This window comes from Pieris brassicae, chromosome 7 (assembly GCF_905147105.1).
Source record: "Pieris brassicae chromosome 7, ilPieBrab1.1, whole genome shotgun sequence".
NCBI lineage: Eukaryota > Metazoa > Arthropoda > Insecta > Lepidoptera > Pieridae > Pieris > Pieris brassicae.
Window position 1 is genome coordinate 15,605,600 of NC_059671.1, and position 23,175 is coordinate 15,628,774.

The 23,175-nt window shown below is 32.2% G+C and overlaps 6 protein-coding genes and 1 non-coding gene across 11 annotated transcripts; 3 read left to right on the forward strand and 4 right to left on the reverse strand.

The window, feature by feature from the left end:
- Nucleotides 1-317: 317 nt before the first annotated feature.
- LOC123712146 (RNA 5'-monophosphate methyltransferase) lies at nt 318-1,754 on the forward strand. The gene has a single exon (XM_045665119.1). The coding sequence runs from the start codon at nt 887-889 to the stop codon at nt 1,622-1,624; it is 738 nt and encodes a 245-aa protein (XP_045521075.1). The 5' UTR covers nt 318-886; the 3' UTR covers nt 1,625-1,754.
- Nucleotides 1,755-1,846: 92 nt separating this feature from the next.
- On the reverse strand, nt 1,847-4,461 carry LOC123712147 (chromatin complexes subunit BAP18-like). 5 transcript variants are annotated; one of them, XM_045665121.1, is made up of 6 exons: nt 3,856-3,932; nt 3,578-3,599; nt 3,259-3,350; nt 3,098-3,173; nt 2,219-2,257; nt 1,847-1,973 (listed from the first exon to the last, which is right to left on the reverse strand). In XM_045665121.1, the coding sequence occupies exons 1-6, from the start codon at nt 3,864-3,866 to the stop codon at nt 1,866-1,868; spliced, it is 348 nt and encodes a 115-aa protein (XP_045521077.1). In that variant the 5' UTR covers nt 3,867-3,932; the 3' UTR covers nt 1,847-1,865. The 5 variants fall into 5 exon arrangements, with proteins under 5 accessions (XP_045521077.1, XP_045521079.1, XP_045521080.1 ...); XM_045665123.1 differs by having other exon boundaries at nt 3,781-3,932; XM_045665124.1 differs by lacking the exons at nt 3,578-3,599; nt 3,856-3,932 and adding an exon at nt 4,422-4,461.
- A 699-nt stretch (nt 4,462-5,160) lies between these two features.
- LOC123712253 (nuclear fragile X mental retardation-interacting protein 1) lies at nt 5,161-8,560 on the forward strand. The gene is made up of 3 exons (XM_045665261.1): nt 5,161-5,645; nt 5,825-6,074; nt 6,778-8,560. The coding sequence occupies exons 1-3, from the start codon at nt 5,394-5,396 to the stop codon at nt 7,473-7,475; spliced, it is 1,200 nt and encodes a 399-aa protein (XP_045521217.1). The 5' UTR covers nt 5,161-5,393; the 3' UTR covers nt 7,476-8,560.
- Nucleotides 8,561-13,581: 5,021 nt separating this feature from the next.
- Nucleotides 13,582-16,053, reverse strand: LOC123712085 (60S ribosomal protein L3). Its single transcript, XM_045665025.1, has 7 exons — nt 15,946-16,053; nt 15,463-15,655; nt 15,208-15,376; nt 14,667-14,989; nt 14,356-14,535; nt 14,103-14,281; nt 13,582-13,856 (listed from the first exon to the last, which is right to left on the reverse strand). Exons 1-7 carry the CDS (start codon nt 15,946-15,948, stop codon nt 13,665-13,667), a joined length of 1,239 nt encoding a protein of 412 aa, XP_045520981.1. The 5' UTR covers nt 15,949-16,053; the 3' UTR covers nt 13,582-13,664.
- On the reverse strand, nt 15,724-15,804 carry LOC123712657. Its single transcript, XR_006754119.1, has one exon. It is a non-coding gene; the product is annotated as a small nucleolar RNA U43 (small nucleolar RNA).
- A 2,251-nt stretch (nt 16,054-18,304) lies between the features above and the next one.
- On the forward strand, nt 18,305-19,022 carry LOC123712091 (mediator of RNA polymerase II transcription subunit 11). Its single transcript, XM_045665035.1, has 2 exons — nt 18,305-18,599; nt 18,668-19,022. The coding sequence occupies exons 1-2, from the start codon at nt 18,524-18,526 to the stop codon at nt 19,000-19,002; spliced, it is 411 nt and encodes a 136-aa protein (XP_045520991.1). The 5' UTR covers nt 18,305-18,523; the 3' UTR covers nt 19,003-19,022.
- Nucleotides 19,023-19,850: 828 nt separating this feature from the next.
- Nucleotides 19,851-21,474, reverse strand: LOC123712090 (protein slowmo). The gene is made up of 4 exons (XM_045665034.1): nt 21,291-21,474; nt 21,031-21,196; nt 20,672-20,866; nt 19,851-20,525 (listed from the first exon to the last, which is right to left on the reverse strand). The coding sequence occupies exons 1-4, from the start codon at nt 21,320-21,322 to the stop codon at nt 20,232-20,234; spliced, it is 687 nt and encodes a 228-aa protein (XP_045520990.1). The 5' UTR covers nt 21,323-21,474; the 3' UTR covers nt 19,851-20,231.
- Between the last annotated feature and the right edge of the window lie 1,701 nt (nt 21,475-23,175).

The window sequence follows — 23,175 nt, forward strand, 5'->3', positions numbered from 1 at the left end:
ACTACCCCTAAATACCGACTAGTGTCCCCTTAAATTTGTATTGTACAATCGATTTGAGAGCTAATTTCAAATATGAATTAAAAATACATTCTAGTAGTATGAAATAGGTGTTGACGTTATGCGGGTACATTTTACACGTTTACATATATTAATTAGTAACCTACTAATATGTATTAATCATTTTATTTCTTAAAGTTTAGTTTTTCTTAAATTTTCTTGGTATATATTTTTTACTTTCCTCATTTTCTTGTACTTATCCGTTGGAGTTTTAGTTATGGCCACGCCAAGATTTACGTTTGGTTTAGTTTGTTTTGGATTAATATAAATCTAAATAAATATATAATAACGGATAAATTTAGAAAAAGATCTTGACAAAAGTACACTCTAAACATCCCTTCAATAAATCCGCACTCTAGAAAAACCCCCTGGCCATCTGGATTCCCCCAAAAAGGGAGAAATGTTCAAGTTGGCATCACTCGCCCAACGCTCTGTCTGATGTATCTCACAAATTCTGACAGTAGTCAATGCCACAATTGCCACACAGCAGTCAGCACACTCCACACTCCACGTGAAACGTTAACAAGGTAAAGCTCAGCTGCTTACAGCCGCCACTACTAAGTACTAACTGCTGTTGGTTACCGAATACTGTTAGTTCGTCAGGCGTGTGCACTTAGAAAAGTAATTAGTATGCCGTCAACTCACGTAACACATTTGTTTACATTCTACAACTAAAAGTTTCTACCACATAACATTTATTGTTAAAAGACTGTCTTGTTAATATTTTGTCAATTAATACTTAGATTTAAGAACTTTTAGTGTACCTTTCCGGAAGAAATACTTAGAGGAAGAGAAAAGTAAGATATAACTTAATTCGCCTTTCAATTGTATGGTAATGGAGAATCCACCCCAAGACCCGTCATTGCTTTTTTTTGGTAAAGATCCTGGAGCTGCTAAATTTGGTAATTTTATAAATTACTACTCCTTCCACAGTGTAAGCGAGAGACTTCAAAATCTTCATCATGATATGTTTCCAATACTTACAAACACATCACCAATATTAATTATGGATATTGGATGTAATACTGGAGAACTTACAATTCAACTATACCGATATTTGGAGTCTTTATATCCCAATACGGAAATACACATTCTAGCACTTGACATAGATCCTATATTGATTGAAAGGGCTAGTAGAGAAATTCAGAACATAATGTTTGTCTCTTGCAATATTATTGTAGATAGTGGAAAAAAGATAATTACTGAGTACCTACAAAAATTCAACAAAAAATCTTTTGATATAACTTTTTGTTTCTCAGTCACAATGTGGATTCATATAAACAATGGAGATGATAAGTTTATTGAATTTTTAAGTTTCCTCAAGTCTTCTTCTAATTGTATAATAATTGAGCCACAACCATGGAAATGTTACAAAAATGCACAAAGGAGAATGAAAAGAGCTGGAGCAAGTGATTTTGAATTGTTTAATTCTTTAAAATTTACAATAAATATTGAAGATGTCATAGAAAAAATATTATCTGACAAAACACATAGAAAAGTTTACCAATCTGATTCATCTTCTTGGAAAAGAAGAATTCAAAGTTATCTTGTAAGAGATTGCTTATAATGATTAATGAAATTTAATTTAATTTAATGAAATCATCCTTCTACCATTAAGTCATATTATTTTCACATGTTGAACATAATTTAGTTTGTTTACAAAATACATGGAATACAATACATGCTTTGGGTTTTTATGCAAACAACTTCATGTGGCTAGACTCATTAGTAAATACAAATCAAATATGTCACTAAGAGCCACATAATATCTAGAATGATACAATGGATGTCAAACACAACAATTATATTTATGTAACAACTTCTTCAGTGCTTGATTCAAACTCCAATTTCACATCACGACCCATGTCATCCACATCCATTTCATTTTCTTGTGCATTGAGCATATTCAGTGTGACCTGTTTCAAAGGGTTATACTATATAAATATTATAAAAATATCAATACTTACAGTTTATATGTATATATATTATCTTAATACAACAGTCAAGATGTAAGTGCAAATATGTTTCTCCATACACCTTAATGGTACAGTTAGTAATTAAGGCAATACAACTTTTGAAATTTATCAAAATATGAAACATTATACAATGATACATACATTACTCTACTAGAGTTATTAAGAATATCTATTACATTACTTACATGATGCATGCCCACAGACTGTTTCGTATGTCCAGGGTTCTTGTAAAATAAACAATATAAAGTTACTTCTTATACTTGATATTTTCCAAACTTCTCTATGGCTTTTTACGACTATGTATTAAATTGTTAAAAATAAAATTAAATATATAATTTTATTTAATTATTGTTGAGCATGTTTATTGCACTATATATATTTTTTTCATTCTTGGTAATTTCACATGGATTTAAAAATATATAAGTAATAACTAATTATATATATATAAAGTGTTGTTTAATATAACATAATATGATGCTTAGATTTCCAACTCTCTAATGGTTGACCTTACCTAAATAATATCAAGTGTGTTGTAGTTGTGACTTTTTATGGAACCTGTTCCACTAACAAATTGTATCTTTCAAGCATAGAAAGTATTTTTGCAAACATTATTAAAGGTATATAAGTATATTTCGTTTCTAAACTAGTAATATTTTGACATTAAATGTTCTACTTCTGTCATGTTAAAAAATTTACAATGTATAGACATTGAATGTAGTAAATGTTGAATAGTTTATTAACATTACAATCATAAAATTCCCCCATTCTTACTTTTAGTTAAACCGCTTTAACTTATATATATATAAACTACAAAAATAATATTCAGATGAATATATGAGCATGAATGCATGCATGAATTTATATAATTTAGAAAATTTTAGAGGCCTAAGTTGAAGGACAAGCTGTATATAAATAACCATTTGCCAATAGATAGGAGTTTTAATATTAAATTACTTTAGGCATATATATTTAGCATGTAAGTAAACAGCATTAAAGCCTTTTCTTGTGGAAAATGAAATTCTTGTTTCACTAAAACTGAATTAAAACTCTCTGATTAAAATTACCTGATTTATAGGTCCAGAAAGTGTTGAGATGCGTTCATCTGTTGTTTTACGTTTAGTAGGAGTTTTGGCATGTGCACTGAAAATATGAAAGTAATATTGCTGAAATAATTGTTTTTATTCTAATTATAATTCTACTAGTGCATACATAAATAATTACATACTTTATAGATTGTTCAGCTAAAGGATGTAGTGTCATTGTCATTTCAGCCAGTTTATTAAAAGCAGCACCTGCTTCTGTGAAAATTTCACCAACCTGAAAATAGGCATCATTTATCTTGATATTATAATCTTAAATACAAAATTCTTGTGAAAAATGGAAAAAAGGTGCAAGAAAATCGAAGTGTAATTATTGTTTGTATGAGTCTAATCAGAGCAAAATTGTACTAAATAGCAGTCACATTCAAGTCTACTTTAGACTAAAATTCAGCAGTAAATAGCTTGCGAGACCTCCAACATAACATAACTTAGGTAGTTACTTACTTTGGCAGCTGAGCTATTCATACTGCAAAGAAGTAAATATTAATTTTATTATAATTTAAGCGATTTGCAGAATTCTATATTTTGTTAAATTAATGTATTTCAGATCAAGTAAGTGTCTTCGAGTCAAAAGCAGTAACTAATAATAAAGTATAGATTTTTATTGATAGTTTATCTATAACCTTCGGAAGAAATCGCAAACATACACATATATATTACTATTTACTATCACATTGAGCGATTTCCTACTAGAACATAGAAAAAGGAAGACTAAGGTCTACCGAAATCTCATAAGTCTGCATCAGCAATCGGCATAAAACAAAAATAAAACTTGAGATTTTCATATAGCAATGTCAAGTCTCAACCTTTAAATCAAAGTACGAGATCTTTCAACCACTGCTGAGATTTTATATATATACACCCAATAAACAACCATAAATAGTATGTCTAACGCAAGGACTCATCGGTACCAGTCTTGTGGATATAATTAAAAACATACAGATGTAAATTTTTTATCTTAATAAGAATTAGTAAAAAAGTCAATTGTCTTTTAAAAACGCAAAATAAATAAAAAATCTGCAGGGGTCGAATTTAACGACCACCTGTAGAACAATTTTTTGCTGCTGATGACCCCCTATAACCCCTAGTTGCGTTTAGAGCACAGAGTTACATTTATATACTGAGTGATTTTGTTTCTTCCCACTTACTAAGCAATTGCATTTGTCAAAGATACAAAGATGTTTTAATAGATGCTACCTAAAAAAATTCAAAACTTTAGGCACGTGCCAGTATCGGCATTACATGTATCGAGTTTTAACGAATAAGAAAATAAAAAAACAAGCGTAACCATTCGTTTGCTCTTTTAGCGCGGCTTTTATGCTAGTCCTTGTTCAGAGGTAAGCGGATCAACAGTTATTCTTCGACCAAAACTACTGTGTTACATTACAGAGTAACTGGTTTCGTTCTGCCAGTTTATTCTGTGTATCTTTTGTAAAAATAAATAATGTTAAGTTTATAATGATATATATTGATGTCTCTTGTATTTCCTTATAATAAATAAATGTAGGGGGAATATAGATGTAAAGATTTTTTTTTTGGGGGAACATTTATTCAGAGGGTATTTATGAGTAACATACTTAACATAAAAATAATGACTAAACTAGTCGCATGCCAGAAAGCAAGGAAAGACGCGAATACAAAAAGTAAAAAACGATATGTTCGTTTTCAGAGAGTTCAAAAACGTCTTTCAAATTACCGTAATCCTGTTTATTATTTTGTTACTATTATTTTACCTTTAATAAAGTTTAGGTTTAGTTTTAATTCTCCATTTTATTTCTTGTATTTTTAGCATACATTTTGTTTAAGAACTTTTAAATATATAAGCTCCAAGAGTGGCTATAAATGAAATAATAAAAATTAGTTTTTTAGCACTATATTTAAAAGTAATTCTGAAACCGAATGTACAACAAAAATTTCAAGAGATATTGAGGAAAATTTAAAATAGGTCCTAGGGGGACAATCTGTTGTACTTGGCAACACTGTAACATACTCTTGTTTAATTTCACAAGAAAGTTATACTCTTTGATTTACACCACAGCTATTGGCTGTTCTAACTTCTAGACTCTAGCAGTAGATATTGAGTTAGAGTAACAGTTTGTGAATTGTGATATTGAACTTCGATTATTTATTAACACATCAAAAAGTCTATTTAAATCAGTTTTATATATTTAAAAAATCCCAGATTCTTGAAATATATAAGAAACAGTCAGAGGTGAAAACTCAAAAATACTTTTACATCTGAGAACCGACCTTCCTCATAATGTACAGACCACATTATAACCAGTTTTTGAATAATCAACAAAATAATCCTAATCCAAGATTAGATCCACAGTGGAATAGAAACAGTACCCGAGACCACTATTCACCAAGGAGATTTAACAATCATCCATTTTCACAACCTTATGGTATCAATCAAGGATTTCAAGCTCATAGTAATGAATACTGGTGCGAAACTTGTGACAGAGGATTCGCAGGACAAGTTCTACTTGATAACCATAAAAAACAACATCAGGTCAGTAAAAAACTTTGATTAAATAAAACTTATTTTGGAAAAAAAAATCCACTTTTACCAGCGGCTGTGCAGCCCCTTATGGACATCCGTGTGTAAGTATTCCAGAAGAAAATTATATTAAGTTGTTCAGGTGCAATATAGTTTTGATAAAATAATACATTTTATTATGCTTTTTACAGAAATGTAATATTGATGGCTGCCAATTTATTGCTCATCCAAAAGTTATTACTAAACATATACAAATGCAACATTCAACTGGCCTGTATAAAAAGATAGCAAATTTAAACAATCCAGAGGAAATTGAAAAATGGCGAGAAGAAAGACGAAAAAAATATCCAACAAAAAGTAACATAGATAAGAAAAAATTAGAACTACAGGAAAAAATTGAAAGAGGAGAAAAAATGGGTATAAAAGCTGTAAACACTCAAGGTATGTTTTCTATAAGGTAATTGTATATTGTTAGGCATGTAAAAATACAACAAATTCCTTTATTACTTTTAGAACCACTTTATCATAGACTTTATATACAGAGTTGACAGATGATCATCTATGAATATGTATTAATAATTCATTCTCAAATATATTTAAAACTTTTATTTAATTTTGAAATTTTTAAAAATTTAATTAAATTTATTTTTTAAACAAACTAGGCAAAAACTAGTGTTTATAATGTCTTTTCAATTTATTTACAAACCATAAGATAAGCTGTCAACATGACAGCCATTTGGTATAAAATAATTCTTAGACATATTGAATAGAAAAAAATATTTCATTTTTAAACCATGTTACATATTAACTATCTATACTAACACATTAACAACAGATTGTAATGAAACAACTTAATGTAACTAAACTTCTTAAAATCTAGTTGTAAAAATGCCCAAATAAGTCTTATTAATATTATTAAAAGTTTTACTAACTTTCTATTTTCATTTGCTCTATTCTAAAAGCCCATCATTTTTTTTGGATGGTATCTGATTATGTATGTACTTATTTACAATTTCCAAGCCATGATCCTAATTCACTTTTTATAAATATTTAGTGGTCTAAATTGGAACTATGCTCATAATTTTCAAGTAATCTTTGTAGGAACATTACATTATGATGTTAATAAATGTTTACTTCTTTTCAGATGGACACAAAAGGAGACATAGATTTGGTGATAAATATCCCAGAAAAGAAAATAAAATTATAAAAAGAACCATTCCTTCATATACTAAAAGACCAATAGTACCCAAAAAGATAGTAAAATTTGATACAGATCAAGATGGAAGACACCTTAAGCCATTTGCTGGTATACAACAGTTAATTGAAGACACATCAGAAAGTGAGCCTTCGTCACCAGAACCTTCAAAAGTTCTTATAGATGATGATGAGTTTGTAGATGATCCAAACATTACTTCAGAAACTAAACCAGTGGTGTGCGGGGCTCTTATATCTTTATTAAATGATTATGGTTCATCAGATGATGAAGATAACTCAAACACAATACATGAGAAATGTATAGTTGCACCTGTTTTTAAGGATGAAACTCAACAGCTGGATGCAAAAATTAACCTGGAAGATGAAGATAGTGGTCCAGAAGAAGTACAGGTTATTAAAGAAATCGTAACACCTACTTTATTAAATACTATGACACAAACAAAACCGTTACCCAAATGTAAAAAACAAGATAAAATCAAAATACCTCAAAATAGTTTTAAACGCAAATTGCCTTCTACGTTACTTGAAAAGCTTTTGAGCAGTGAAATACGAAAAGAAAGAAATATTGTTCTTCAATGTATAAGATACATAATTAAGAATAATTTTTTGGATAAAGATCATAAGTAGTATATATAGACGTCAGCACATAACAAATAGACAACTACTTGTTTGCGTATTTATAATATATTTGGATTCAAAATTATTAGTTTTTACGTTTTCAGTCATTATTCATTCAGTCTCATGGCCCTTACCTCACGGAAGTTCCACTTTTTTAAGCTTTCAGACTTAGTTCTAGCTTAATCTTAATATTTTTTTGTACATTTATACATTTACAGACTTTGTTCTGTCAAATAGAATTGGATTGTGGCAGTTTATTGTTCCTACCTATTTTATAGTTAGCTCAAAAATCTGAACAGAACCGTCACCCTAATGATAGGGCAGTGTGTAAGGGTCAGCTCGGGTGACCAAAAGTATCTTCGCTTCCACGAACTTTGGCCATCATTTTGGGACCCACTAAAACACCCCGACTGGGATGTCTGCCAGAGGGCTTCAAACTAAGAGGCGAACTTAAGGTTCAAACCTGATTGGAAAATAATCTAAAGGGACAAAGGCAACCTAAAGGTGACAAATATTTAAAAAGTGGATATTATTATTTAGTTTGGTTTGTAGCATTTCGGGTTCTTCTAAGTTACTTCGTCTTATAGGAGGCATAACGAATATAAATAAATTGTGTCACATGCAATAATTATAAGGTGAACGCTTTTTTAACTTGGTTTGTTTGACAGATGTAATGACGTGAAAACTGATGCATTTTATGTCGCGTTCCGTAACTAAAACAAAAGAAATAATATCGCGAACCCAACCAAATTAAAAATCAGTATAGTAATGATCTATAGCTCATAAAATTTTTGATTATTCAATTTGGTCGGTTTCGCGATATTGTCACTTTTGTTGTTCGGAACGCGACAAAATCCTCCTACACACGCACACTGTTTTGATAGATATGATTGAATTTGAACTTTGTGCAGCGATAATAAAGTGCAAATAGACTCTGACGTTAGGAATACACCTACATTGCTTAGACAACAGTGAGTGCTTGTAATTTAATATGAACTTTATTGAATAGCAATAAAGTTCAAATTGACTCTACATTTTATTTACAAAACGTTTGTTTTTCTTGCCGTAAAAACCATCCTTAGACTTCAACGAACATTTAAAAAAAGAATTGGTACAATTGGTCCGGGCGTTGTAGAGTTATGCGCTTACCAACACATTTTGCGATTAATTTTAATGTATTATTAGAAGCATGTCCTATAGAAGAAATAAATTACTGTTTAAGACAAACAAAGTTATGTCTCTAATAGATAATGCTAATGTTGAAGAGTTTAATAAAGGTAGATGTTGATTATCTTTAGAATTGAATAAGTGACAATAACCACATTAAACAAGTTTATCTATAATATAGTTTTTTTCACTCTGAGTAATTTTAGGTTAACTTCAAAGTTAATAAAGATATCTGACACTTGTTTGTTTATACTTTGGTTGTTTTTCAATGTGCTCCCTGATGTTTTATTTTAAGTTTTCCAAATATATTTCAATGTAAATATTATAAATTTGTTTTGATTAATACCTAATGCTTTGTATATTGTACCTTTGAACGAATGTGGGAGTCAATTTTTCTACGAATATATTATATAAATAAAAGATATATAACGTTTTTCCGTATGTTTTAGGAATGATTCACTGAACCTAGGCCCTAGGGGCAAATTACTGAGGATGTGAGCTTCTTAAAAATGGCATTCGCTGAAAGTTTCGATTGTTTTGTACTACTCGGATATCTTTGACAATATATCCGAGTGCTTACACGTAATATTTTAATGCCGAATCTAAGCACTGTAACCACAGTCGCTGCAGATTACGATTGTGACAAAATTATTTCCTTGAACCTCTAATACAGCGCGAACCGTTATATAGTAAGTTACCAGACCTGAAGCGTTATTACAAATACCAATTCCCAAATCCAGATAATTAACTCTTGTTCCTTGAAATTATTTTTCATAAAATACTTCTGTAGATTCCAGTCATAAAAATATGTATCTATGCAGAAGAAGATGTAAAGATACATTATCACAACTTTAATAAAGTCCTTCGACTTCAATAATTAAACACTGCTGTAACAAGTGCCTATCAGGAAGCTAATATCGCTCAACGTGCATCATGTTGTTACACAACAACATATTTGTAGTGGAGTATCGCTGTAACAAAACATATAATGCACTTATTGTCCACGTCTTCCGACTTAATATTTAGGTACGTTTGTGGTTTTATTTTACGCTTTGACCTTTTTTCATTAATTACGGCCAAGGGTTATTATCAAAAGAATCGCCTTGCGTTTGTTTGAGACTCGCCGACTTTAGCGAATAAGAGCCAAAACAATTGTTATTGTTAAAAGAAAGTGAGTGCAAGGTACTAGTTACAGGTACAACTAAAAAAGTTAATGTTTTAATTATAACGGCTCTATATTCTAACTTCCAAAAAATTATTAGAGACAGAAACCAGTCATTTTATCGTTGAAGGTGTTAAATAAAGCTGTAAAAATATACCTATTAACGAAGATGATTGCAGAAAATGACTTTATACATATTATAATTTGCGTCCAAGTTAATAATGCCCGCCGTCCACTGCGATAGGAACTAACCCATTACGGACTCCGCTTTACTCGTAACGACGAATTTCATACATGACGTGCTACCACCAAAGCGGAGCGGAGTGGGCTAGTTGAAAGAGTCACATACGAGATTAGCGAGTTTCCCACGGACTCCGTACGAAACTCGCTGAACTACTTTAATATATTTCATAAAATTACTTCCACCGCAAAAGAGTAAAGCAAGCCACAAAAGCGGTGTCAGCTGCGTATGCTCTTGAAAACTAGTTTTGAACGCAGTCGTCTTGCAAATCGTTGTACATTCGTAATAAATCTCCTTTTGCGGGCCTTCCTCGAATGTGATTGATACAAAATCTTGATTTGCGCCGGATGTGCTTCTTTTAATAGTGTTACAGTAGTAAGATTTTATTTACCATATTAAATCATCTGACACAGTGAAATTCACAGAACGTCTTGATGATACGAAGTGCTGCCCATAACTGGTGCTCATCTCCCCGCTCGCAAAAGGACGCACAACCTCGCTGGATGGAGCGAGAACTAGGCAGAAAATGAACGGAGTAGTCGTTCATGTCTCGCTTGCCGCTTCGCCTAGTTTACCTCGTTGTCAGTGGACGGCGAAGTAAATTATTTTAAAATCTCTTTCTTAATGGAAGACAAAACCTATTATCATTTCAAACTTCGTTCCGCCGGTCAACTGTCTCGCTCAACACTTACACAGTGGAAGGCGGGCAAGACTGTTATTTAAATAAGGGTGTTTACTAAACATAGATTTTTTTCCAATGTTACTATCGTAAATCGATAATAACGTAATTAATTCTGAAAAAAAGATAAGGAACATATTATTTTTAAAATATAAAAATAAGCTTTAAGCGATTTAGAATTCGTATGGAAACAATACCTAATTTGTTTCTATATGAATTCTAAATGTATGTGGTTTAATTATAAGTTTATTTATTTTTTGAGGTTAGTACTTCCGCAGAACTGTGATTACATTGCTCTACCTCGTCATAAATAAAAAATATAAACGAAATTACTTTCTAAATATTCTTTTCTGATATAACACCAATTTTTTTGAGTGCTGGTATTTTAGTTAACAGCGCCAGTTTCTAACCGCCCTGAGTGCGTAGAGTACGTGAATTTTGATAATTTCTGCGTCGTGATTCTTTCGTAAAGTCTTCAAGTGAATTAATCTTACCCCATGTACTGTAACTTGAATTACGAGGGAGATACGACAGTTTCATATAAATAGTTAATAAGTTTTTTTATTCTTAGTTATGAAATCATATTAATATTCGGCTACGGCTTTGGTCATTTAGGAAATAGCTCAACATTCCGTGTACCAAAAAAAAAATACGGGGTAATTAATAAGTAATAACTATACAAAGGAAATATCGCTGTTTTACGGGCGTTAGACCAATTACAAAACAATATATATCCCCTAAATTTTATTTAAAGGAAAATTTGCGTGGATTCCTGGTTAGCTTAAAACCGAGATGACAAAAGTTTGATAACGTTTGTTTCAATCTTTTCCCGTTGGGGTAAAGATATATATATAATATTAAAAACAACTAGCTTATGGGGTATCTTTGTTAAATAAAAGTATTTTTCATTAATGTCAGATGTGAGTTTTCAAGACACTAAAAACTATGGACAACCGTAGACATCTTCATTAATTTAACGATTTTACAAAAAAAATATTAAATCTTACCTCATCACGTTTCCTTCTTTACCCTGTTTTGTAGTCGCATCTTTATTTTTTTATTTAAGTACTCTTAATTTTCTCTGCTTATGCGATTTAACAATATGTTATTGATATTATATAAAAGTATATTTTTTGCTCTTTACTAATCAGAGCCATTAATTAGTACAGGTTAATATTTATTGTTCTACAAGAGGCGATAAAAGGCGTAAATAATTTTAAAAAATATTCACAAGTCTTGTTTGGTTAGTTGTAATAAATTCGTTAGAATTAGGAAATTATGGTAGAGAAGCTAACGATCAAACTCGAGAATCAAGTTAGCTATCACCTTGACCGCACTTATTTATTTATTAACACTTAACGAAGTGTTTTTATATATTGTAATGTAATGACATTACAATATATAAAAAATTGAACATAATTAAATCAAAAGGAGAGCAACTGGCGGCCTTATCACTTTCGACGATCTCTTCCGGACAACCACTGTGAGTTAAAAAAATGTATTAAACTACATAAGATAGGCAAGAAGTGCAAAATACATGTTATACACAGTTATTAAAACAAAACTAATCAGGAACAAAATAAAAAGTAAAAAGACACATAAATCACGATTATTTAAGATAAGTCTCACGTCAGTTAGTAGTTAGTAAGAATGTTAGGGATACGATGTGGACGGGTAATGCTTGTACAGAAGAAATTTAAAGGAAGATAGAGAAGGAGCTAAGCGAATAGGGACGGGAAGTGAATTCCATAGTGAATACCTTAGGAGAAAGGAGGAGTTATGAGATGGGATTTCAAGGGTATAGTTTTTGGGCGAGCGTAAGCTATAGTTATGGGCTCCCAAATCATTTTTGAGATAGGAAGGAGCTTTAGGGTAGAACAGCATGGAATATAGGAGATGGAGAACATGAGTATCACGTCGTTGACGAATCGGTAACCAGCCTAGCCGCTTACGAAACGCAGAAATATGGTTGTACTTTCTTAGACCGAATATAAATCGGATACAGAGATTTTGGAGACGATCCAGTCATTTAATGCTTTATTAGAAAAATTATGATATCGGATCTAATGCCATTGGCAGCTTGTGAGCCTAAAATGGACGGTCACTAGTCGTGTGCCGCTAGCGCGTTGTCCAATGTCTTATGGTAGGAATTTAATAGAAGCAATTGGAAATTGGAATTCTGTGTGTAGTGACCGTCCATTCAGACGCTCACGTTAACTGCTAGGTGTTTCAGGAAGTGTGGTCAAACTACATTTTAAAATTAAGGTTTTGTGCTTAACTAACCAGCGCAAGGGCATTTTCAGTTTACAGCTAATGAAATATACTGCCATCAAATAGGTGAATGTCTAAATACTTAAAGGGCACATGTCACATTTTAACACAATTTTTTTTAATGCTTTAATCACTAGTCAACACATATCTACACCGTTTTCTGTCGAAACAGCACTTGTCCGCCCTTTACACGAACAGTAAGCGACTTGTCTATTTTAACTAAATACTAAAACGGCACTTGTCCAGAAGAATACCTGTCATTTTGGAATAGCATTTATAATTGGCCTGTAGAATAAGAATAAAACTTATAGGTGATAACTATAGATGGTTGACGAAAACATTATAACTTTGTGTTTGATTTTATTTATTTATGGCTGTTTTTAAGCATTCACAGAAATATGCAACTTTTTAATATGGATTATGTTGTCATGTACATTCTCAATAGCATACATAAAAACCAAGTTTGTATCTTCATTCTTTCAAAACTATAGTTATTTCTATCTCCTATAAATTTTCATTCAGAAATAAATAGGGGACAAGTGCTCTTTTAGCATTTAGACATTCAGGTATTTCAGATAAATGATGAAGAAACAGAAACAAACCAATGTTATTTAATAACACTCTTTGGATAATAAAACATTTTTTTTTAGATTTTATAATATATTAGTCAAGAAATATCTATGACTGGGCAGGAGCGGCGGTGGTGGTAGCAGCTGCCTCTTCACGGATGCGGTCTTTCTTAAGAGTACCCATAAACGCAGCCTTATCAGCCGGCGTCTGGAAGCGACCGTGACCAAACTTGGAAGATGTATCAATGAATTTCAGATTGATCTTTTCAAGAGCTGCTCTCTTAGTGTGTACTCTTAAAGACTGAAAAAAAATTAAGTTGTATAATTAGAAAGTAAATAAAAAAAATATATGGGACAACAGCCCATTAATTTATCAATGTTTTACTCATAATAAATTTTATATAATATTTTAAATTAAACAATAAATAGTTAATATACAGTAACTTTACTAAGCTTCATTTAGTGTTAATGCCATGTTTGTGGTGGGCTCAATTCTCTAATTAAACATATTTAACCAAATGCAATTGATGATCTATTTTGTACTTACTTTTCTCAATGTGATAACACGCTTTTTAGGTCCCATACAGCAACCCTTGATCATTATAAAGTCATTGTTTACTTCACCATAATGAGGGAAACCTCCCATGGGAGTGATTGACTTCTCAGACAAGTCATACTCAGTTGAGGCATTGTTTTTAATAACTTTGCCATCCTTAGTGTGAATTCCTAAAACAATATTTATTTTATACATACATTTCAAATTTGTTGTAAAATAAGATTTTTTAAATTTTGCCACATACCTTGCCCAATTCTGTAAATTTTCTTGTTCATTTCAGTACGGTGGTGGTATCCCTTTTGACCAGCACGGGCAACAGTGAATGATACTCTTGAAGGATGCCACGCGCCAATACAGGCAACTTTACGTAAACCCTTGTGAGTCTTTCGCGGCAGTTTCTTTGTGTGCCAACGAGATGTGACACCTGTAAAGAAGAACATGTTTAAACAATGAGGTATGTAGTTAACAATTAATAAAATTCACTAGGAATTTAAGCCAAAACGGAAATTTTAGTCAACATAAAAACAATAAAATTAAGATAAAAAAGTATCTCACCTTTGTATCCTTTACCCTTGGTCACACCAATACAGTCAATCATCTCATCCTGTGTAAATACAGAATCAATGGGGATGGGCTTTTCAAGGTGTTCACGAGCCCATTTAACTTTATCTTCAATGGTGCCTCCATTAACTTGAATCTCCATAATATGTGCCTTCTTCTGGCGTTGCTTAAGGAGCTTCATTTGAGTGTGAGCAATAATTCTGATAACACTGCAGTAGCGGACCATTTTTTTGAAATCTTTTTCAATAGACTTGCGACCCAACTCATCCTGCCATTTCTTGCTCGACTTGGTAAAGGCCTTCTTCTTGCACTTGTACCTGGATTATCATAAACCAAAGGTGCTGTAAAGAAATAGCCAAAAGCCTCATCGTTGAGCGGAGACAAATTGGCAACAATATGCACACGGCATATCTCAGTATGCCCTCATCTATGAGAGGAGAGCTATGAAAGAATAATTAGTACTTGGTAGTAATAACTTGTGATAATGTAAACGTGACAAGCTAGTCGAAATACTGTAATATATAAACTAAATTACCAGTTCTTATAGAAGCGACGACGGCAGTCTTCTGACATGTGCTCAGCCCAGACGGTCATTAATGTACGAAGACCATGAGGTGTTTCTATGTAACCAACAGCGCCAACACATACCATAGGAGGTGTCTCGATGATTGTGACCGCTTCCACAATTTCTTTCTTATTGATCTCTAACAATATCAAATAAAGTAATTATAACATTTACTGTTTAAAAGAAATAAAACAAAATAAAAATTTTCTGTAATGGAGTACTTACTTGAACCAGGACGGTCAGGTTCACGAAGCACGTGGGTCATACCAGCTTTGTAACCAATAAATGCTGTAAGATGGACTGGTTTGCTAGGATCATCTTTTGGGAACGCCTTCACCTTTCCACGATGACGACGGGACCTCTTCTTGGGGTAGAATCCCATGGACCCATGACGGGGTGCCGAAAACTTTCTATGCGACTAGAAGGCAAAAATATCTGAATTAGCTACTTATAATATACAATCAGTTCTGATAACCTTTAAATAAATACATCAGTCCGCCCTAGTAAAATCTTCACATAAGATTCAGGTTCTAACCGTATAAATTTAAAGAGATTTATTATCATCATTTGTGGTACTAAAATATGTTGTAATATGAACATAAGTAAGATTAATAAATATAAGCAACATATAAAACGTTATAAAATAAACTGATTAAATAAATATTTAATGATTTAACTTAAATATGGACCTTTCGATAGTTCACTTACCATCGCTTCCGATGTTCGCAACAAAATGGACGATTGTAACTTTACGATTTATCAGTTGAATAAAGTTGTCAGTTTTGACAGTTCAGGGACACAGACTATTCTAGAAAATAAGATTTTTATGTAGTATATGTCAAGTGTAAAGTGTAACCGTTAAAGTTTCGCAGCGAGGCGAGGCCAGAGAAGACGAGGAGACATGAGCGCTCCATCCAAGCTATCGCACTCGCGTCCACCATGCCGCTTAGAGAGTGTGGATGGTGGTTAGGATCGGGGTAAAACTTTAACAATTGAATCGTAATGTTACTATATATTCCATGTTGCCATTATATTCCACTTTGGTCTTCATCAGGAAATTCTTTAAGTTATTGTATTTTCTGAAGAAGCGGCTACGATCGAAATAATAAATTGAAAGTACGAATTTGTAACCTTCAAAAATATTGAGAAAATATAAACATTATTACATTTGAATTTGATGTTTTTATTAACATAAATTAATTAATTCAAAAGCTCACTTTAATTTCTCTTATGTTAATCTCTATACATTACTTTATAAAAACAAATAGTTAGCTCGTGCCGACAGTCTGTAGCCTAGGCTCCAATGGCGTGAGTCGGGATACTATAAGCGACGCCATGACAGTGCTACGAAAATACACACATTAAAGGCTCGATTATGCTCGGTTCACATTATTCCAGTCCAGTAATCCAGTGAGTCGTTCCAGTCCAGTGCTGGAATTCCAGTCCACATTATTCCAGTCATTCAAAAGCTGTTACATCGGTAACACTACAGTGACAATGCTTTCAAGAAAGAAGTTTAGAAATTGTTTTAAAACTGTTCAATTATTACTGTTAGAAGAAGTAGTTGATGAAGTGGAAGAAGACCTAAAAAGAAAAAAGCGGATGTGGGTGAGACATTGGATAAGCGAAAGAAATGAAAAGGGAGGCGCATGCCTTTGTGTTTATAAAATTCCGAAGTGATATCCCACAAACACACATGTTTTCTGTACAAAGAAACAAATTGTAGTTTGGTTTTCAGTTAACTTCATTGTTCGGAATTACCTATAAAATTCGATAAAATAACACCAATGTGTGTTCACTATTAAACGTGTATTCAAGCACTGGATTGGCCGTTCACACTATTCCAGTGGCGCTGGATTGGGTTAGCTGGAATGAAAAATAGACCGTCATTCCAGTCAACTGGACTGGATTGATCACTGTAATGGTACATTCCAGTGCAGGTTCACATTATTCCAGTAGCATTCCAGCGCTAGACTGGAATCCTACTGGAATAATGTGAATCGAGCATTACACCGATGCAACAACGTGCAACAGTGCCGCATGCGCCATGCGGCACCTGGTAGCATTCTACTAATAGAAAGTATCTGTGGCATACAGTAGTTTATTTTACGCCGAAGCAACATCGTGTCTTGATAATTGCAAAGCAAGCATTACAACACACAAACCATTGTGCTGTTTATGGAGTGTTACTGGTCTACCTGCTTAATTAGTCGAAGTGTATACCACACTATAGAATATGGCTGATTAAGTAGCTTATTTCGGACTACTAAGCCATGCAGCTAAACAACGGAAGAGACTTTGGTGGAAGAGAATGGCTTCCGAATGGCCCACGGCCCATTTACTCACAAAAATGAAGGCAGACAACGGTGGTTTATTTAAAAACTTTACCAGAATGTCAACTGAGGACTTTCAAGGACTTTTTTTTTAAATAAATTCTTTTTTGTTATTGATTTTTCTTTTTTTAAGTCTAAATATTTTTCGTCACACTACGTCATGGCCGGTAATTCTCACTCTCCCAAACAAATAAAAACAAAACCTACAAACTGATTTGACGCACGTAAAATGTCGCATAGAATCCATTGTGACCGGGTACAAGCAGGGTGGTCATAGAGGGCAAGGTGTTGTCATGCTCCATGGTTCTTGTCAGAATTTGAACTTTGTAGCATGCGGCCTTGTGTCATGCCGAAATATCACGATGACCATACTTCTTGGGAAAAGATCTGGTATTAAACATTTATGAAAAGAACATTAAATTTGTTTTATAAACTTTACTTTTTATCTATGCTGTAGGAAACTTTAAGTAAATTTTGATACCTAATCAATGCCACCGATAGTTCGGACAGACATTATCTTTTATAATAGTTAGAGACAGTGAAATATTATTTTATTCGTTTTAAGGTAAAACAAAAGCAAACTCTTGGAGTAAATCACGACATAACAGCGTTCAGTGGGTGGTGGCGCGGACTATACAGTTTACACTACACTTGTATAATTCGTGACCTTACTTTCGGTGTCAGTTGTCAGATCAACATTGATTATATAAAAAATTCAAGTTACCAGGAAGAATTTAAACCGTCGTAGTTCGTGATCTGTGTTTATTTTTTTGTGTTTACCAGTTTTAACTTCATATCGTCATTAATTTGATTAATTTATAATTATAAACAAGTAATATATGTTAAACATAAGTTATTAAATATTGTATTAACTGTGATCATAGCTTCACACTTAGTATTAATTATTGCTTTGTTATTAATAAAAACAATACATTAAAAACTCAAGCACTGAAATGGCTGGTCCCATGGATAGAATTCAAGTATTGGACGAAATTGAGAAAGACATCATCACTTGTCTGCAGTGTGCTGGTAGGTATCTAAAGGGTAACTTAAATAAAGTCCTATCACTTTTCTGTCTTAACTTGCTTTCGTTTTAGCTCAAGCACTTCTTGAACTAGGGAAAGAAAAATCAAGTCAAAAACAAGCAGAGAGTAACACATCACAATTTTTAAGAACACTCAGCCAAGTGGAGTCAAAATTAAGTGACCAGATTAATTACCTGACTCAGGTGTCTACAGGGCAACCTCATGAGGGTTCAGGTTATGCTTCTCAAAAAGTTTTACAAATGGCATGGCACAGATTAGAGCATGTTCGATCATGGATTAATGAATTGGAGAGGTTAAAGGCTTCACATTTAGCTGCAAGTAATAGAACAGTTACTGGCATACCTAATGGTGGTACTATGACCTCATCAGGAACCAGCACTCAATAAATATCATATTTGACCATTTACTTATATTGTTTTAATTTTTTTATTCATTCTAGGTTTTGAATCATGTAGTAAACTAAACAAAATTTAATTGTAAATAAAAAAATAATAGAAATTGAAATAGACTTATAATATAATTTTGCTGAAAGATTTAAATTTGTGGCTTCTTTAGTAAAAAAACAAGTTCTAAACAATAATAAATATATTATGTAAAACCATTAAAGGAAAGGCAATTATAATCAACATTTCATAGTTAGTAAGGAGACAGTACTTTTTAAAACAAGTGGTTTTGCAGATATCATTTATACTTGTGTTCATGATTTAAGACTACTTAATCTTCTGAGTAAGTTATCTTGGAGGGTATTTACATTGTAAGTAACAAGAACAATTTGTCATGAATATAGAACAATGTGGGATTTGAAAAAATAAAAAAATCCACTTATTATATTTGGACTAAATATTACGATTACATAAAAAAAAGTGTTTTTAATTTCAAATTAATCAGTAAAGTGACGCATTTGATAGGTACATTCATAGAAGCATGTGATTTTTCCAGAAAACTGTAATTTAATGTTATTATTTTTATTTCATTTCGAAACAAACCCTTTTGTTTGATTGTATGCCAAATTTCATAATTGCAGGATATGAATTTAAAAAGTTAAGACAAAAAAACTTATGTGATTATATTATAAAGTGTACTATTTGTCAGATCCCTCACTATTCTACTACTATGACGAATTGTTGATCAAGAGCCAGGTTCATAAAAAATTCTGTAAGTCTTATTTTTAGTTAAGTAGTAAAGCATTACTTAAGGTAGGTAATAAAATTAATATAAATAAGACATAATTACCCAGGTTTTAACAAAAATTTATTATAAATGAATTTTAGTGAATTAATCGTCATATACCCACAATATGCAGGTAAAAATGTTTCGTGTATTTCAAAATTAGGTAATTGTACTAATAGATAAGAATAAATTAAATAGTTATAAACTTAAAATGCATTTACATAAGCACTTTCCTATACAGAACAACCCATAACATTATAGTTAAAAGATATATCAAACACTAATATTATCAAATTTTTGATAATGTTATGGTAATGAAACTAGTGTTGAATGATTAGTTTAATATAATTGTCTAAATGGGCTTGTTGGTAGGTTTTGAAAAGATCCATATTTGCTAAAGCAAACTGACTTACTAAGCCCATATTAAATCAAGTCACTCCTCTTTTCAGCTACGTTGATTTGCATTTGCCTTAGTTAATTTCTCTATGTCATCTAAGGATTTCTTGGCTTTAGAAGATATATCATCCATTGATCTTCTTGCAGTAGTAGTAATATCATCAATCGACTTTTTTGTCTGAGAGAGAAGTTCATCAGTACTTTTACATGCAGATGTAGCTAGTTCTTTAATTTCATTGTCAAATTTTCCAATAACCCATTCAATAGCTTGACGACCTTTTCCTGCATTTAATGATATTCTGTTGGCAAGCAAATCTTCCATGTAACTGCTTAGAGGCACACCCTAAAAATAATATATATTAAATGCTTACTAACATAAATTTTCTTACTACATACTTAAACATTTTTTAAAGGCCTATTTAAAATTAATTCTTACACTTCACTTTTAAACTAAAATGTAAATATAAACCTATATAAATTTATACTTACTTGAACAGTGACTACGGCTTCTTGGGTCAAGAGTGTTTTTGAAGCGTCTGAGGGATGGGGTGTGTATCGAACAGTTTCATCCACAGCTATGTAGTGGCAGAAAGTCAAGTTAGTCGTTTTTAATACCATATGTCTTTGATTTGGATTAACCTCAGACTTTTCACTTGCATAGCATATTTTTGCAGTTCCTATTAGCTATAAAAGTATATATATATATATATATATATATATAATAAAACTTTCTGTTGTATTATTTAAAAGCTGTAGATTATTTAATTGAAATAAAACAGTAAAAATATCTAAAACTTACATTTATATTATTCAGCATATATTAAATAAAACATGTAGCAAAAACTTACAGCCTGTGCCCATCTAGGAAAAAACCATTTAGAACTGACAAGTCTGTGGGTATGTAGTACACCATTAACAACGTTTCTTTCCACCACATCTATTCCTACAACAGCTGGATTCATAGGGTTAGGATATTTACGCCATGCTGCCTGTGCAACCGTCTCCCAAGGATGACTGGAATGGTAAAGAATTATCAGTAAATACCAATTTTATCAATGTAATCAGTTTAACGAACATTAATACGATTGCGTCACAACAATGAACATACTTAAATGTGTGTTCCGAGGTCCAAATCTTCATAGTTAACTTTTAGTTCAAAACCAATTGGTCTTTAAATAACGAAAGACTATCTTCCATTCACTACCTTCGTTTCGGACTCAATTATTTTGAGTTTAGAGACATTATACTCTTGTCCTTCGCCTTGGAATTTTAGAGTCAAAGAAAAAAAAAGGTGACCATCTACAGATAAAAAATCTGCCATGTGTAATTTGAAAATGCGTCAGGTGATAAAAATTACACTGATTACTGAGAAACAAATCTATTCATCATTTAATACAACATGGATTTATTGCTTACTAATTACTTACAACGTCGTAAGTATTTAAGATTTTTTTAAATACACGGAGTGAACAACAGTCACCGAGGCATAAGTTTTACCATTGTGCAATAAGATACCCTTCAAACTTCTCTTAGAAGAATTAATGAATAACCTCCATGATGTGGAATCGTAATTGTCAAGTCCGTTTCATGACTACTTCAGGAATATTACACAAGTGAACCCTCTTGAAATAAATATTCCGCTGACTCTTTTTTACGATGACTAAACCACAAAACCCCTTTCATCCTGGACTTTTGTCTTTCAATCGTTATTATTTACGTTGAGATTTGTGAAGCATCCGCTGATGGGCCCAAGTCGTTCATTTAGTTCAGCTTTAATAAACTGTTGAGGTAGGCTTATATCAGGATTGCATTCCTCATCATCGGTTTTTTCGTTTGAACTTTCATCTGAAATGGAAATTCCTGGTCCATAGGCCATTTAACAGACGGTAAACCAAAATCTTAAGCTGTTACTTAATAAAATAAAGTATAGAGAATATTGTTAGCAACTATGGAGATTTCAAAATAATATTTGGCACAATAAGTGGGACAGTCGAGGATAAAATGTACGTTATGTTAAAAAAATGTGTGCGTGTACTAGTGAACACACGCAAGAATTGAAACTTCTTTATGACCTTATTTTTCGAAAAATGATTTACTATATGCAAATTTACAGAAATTGGTTAGATAAAGTTTAACAAATTTTATTTTTTATTATCTTTTTTTTATTCAATTGTGTTACATCGCAATTTGTGAGCAATCAATGCAGTGATATTTACAGTGATTAGACCGTGATCAAACAAATTGTTAACCGCCATACCGCCTTGGACATTTCTCGTTCGGTTGTGGTCAAATATCAGAATAATCGTTGCCTAAAACTGAAATAGTACAGTGAATTGACTTGTAATAGTGTCTTATGGTCATAAAGTACTATAAAATAAAACATAAAGAATATTTCGAAAAATCGTAATTGTGTTATATACGATTTATTCGTATTGCAAATAATTAGTTGATTAGCACTTATAGCAAGTTGTTGAGAGCATCGTGCACCTTATTGCTGTGGATCGAACCTTGACGCACACATATCTACCAAACGAATAAAACTTATATATATATATATATTTACCGCAGAGAACATCGCGGTCAGACTCTCCTCTCCTCTCCTGATAATGTTCAGGCCACAACAACGCGACGCATATCGAAGGACGATTTACAACAGTTAATTTCTGAGGGAATTAATCAGGCTATTGATTCCAAACTTGGTCACATCGAATCTCTGAAAATATCTCTCTTTGTCAAGATGGAGGAAGAGATCAATTTTATCATCAACCGCTTCTTGAATGAAACTGAGTGTCTAAGAGAGGAAGTAAATACATTGAAAAATGATATGCAAAATAATAATTATGTTATAGAAGAACTACGATGCCAAATAAAATATGCAACAACAGTGGAATAGAATGAACAACTTAGAGATTGTTGGGCTGCCACAAACCAATAATGAATCTACACGCGCCTTAGTAAAGACAATAGCAAAACATGCTGACGTAGTATTGTGG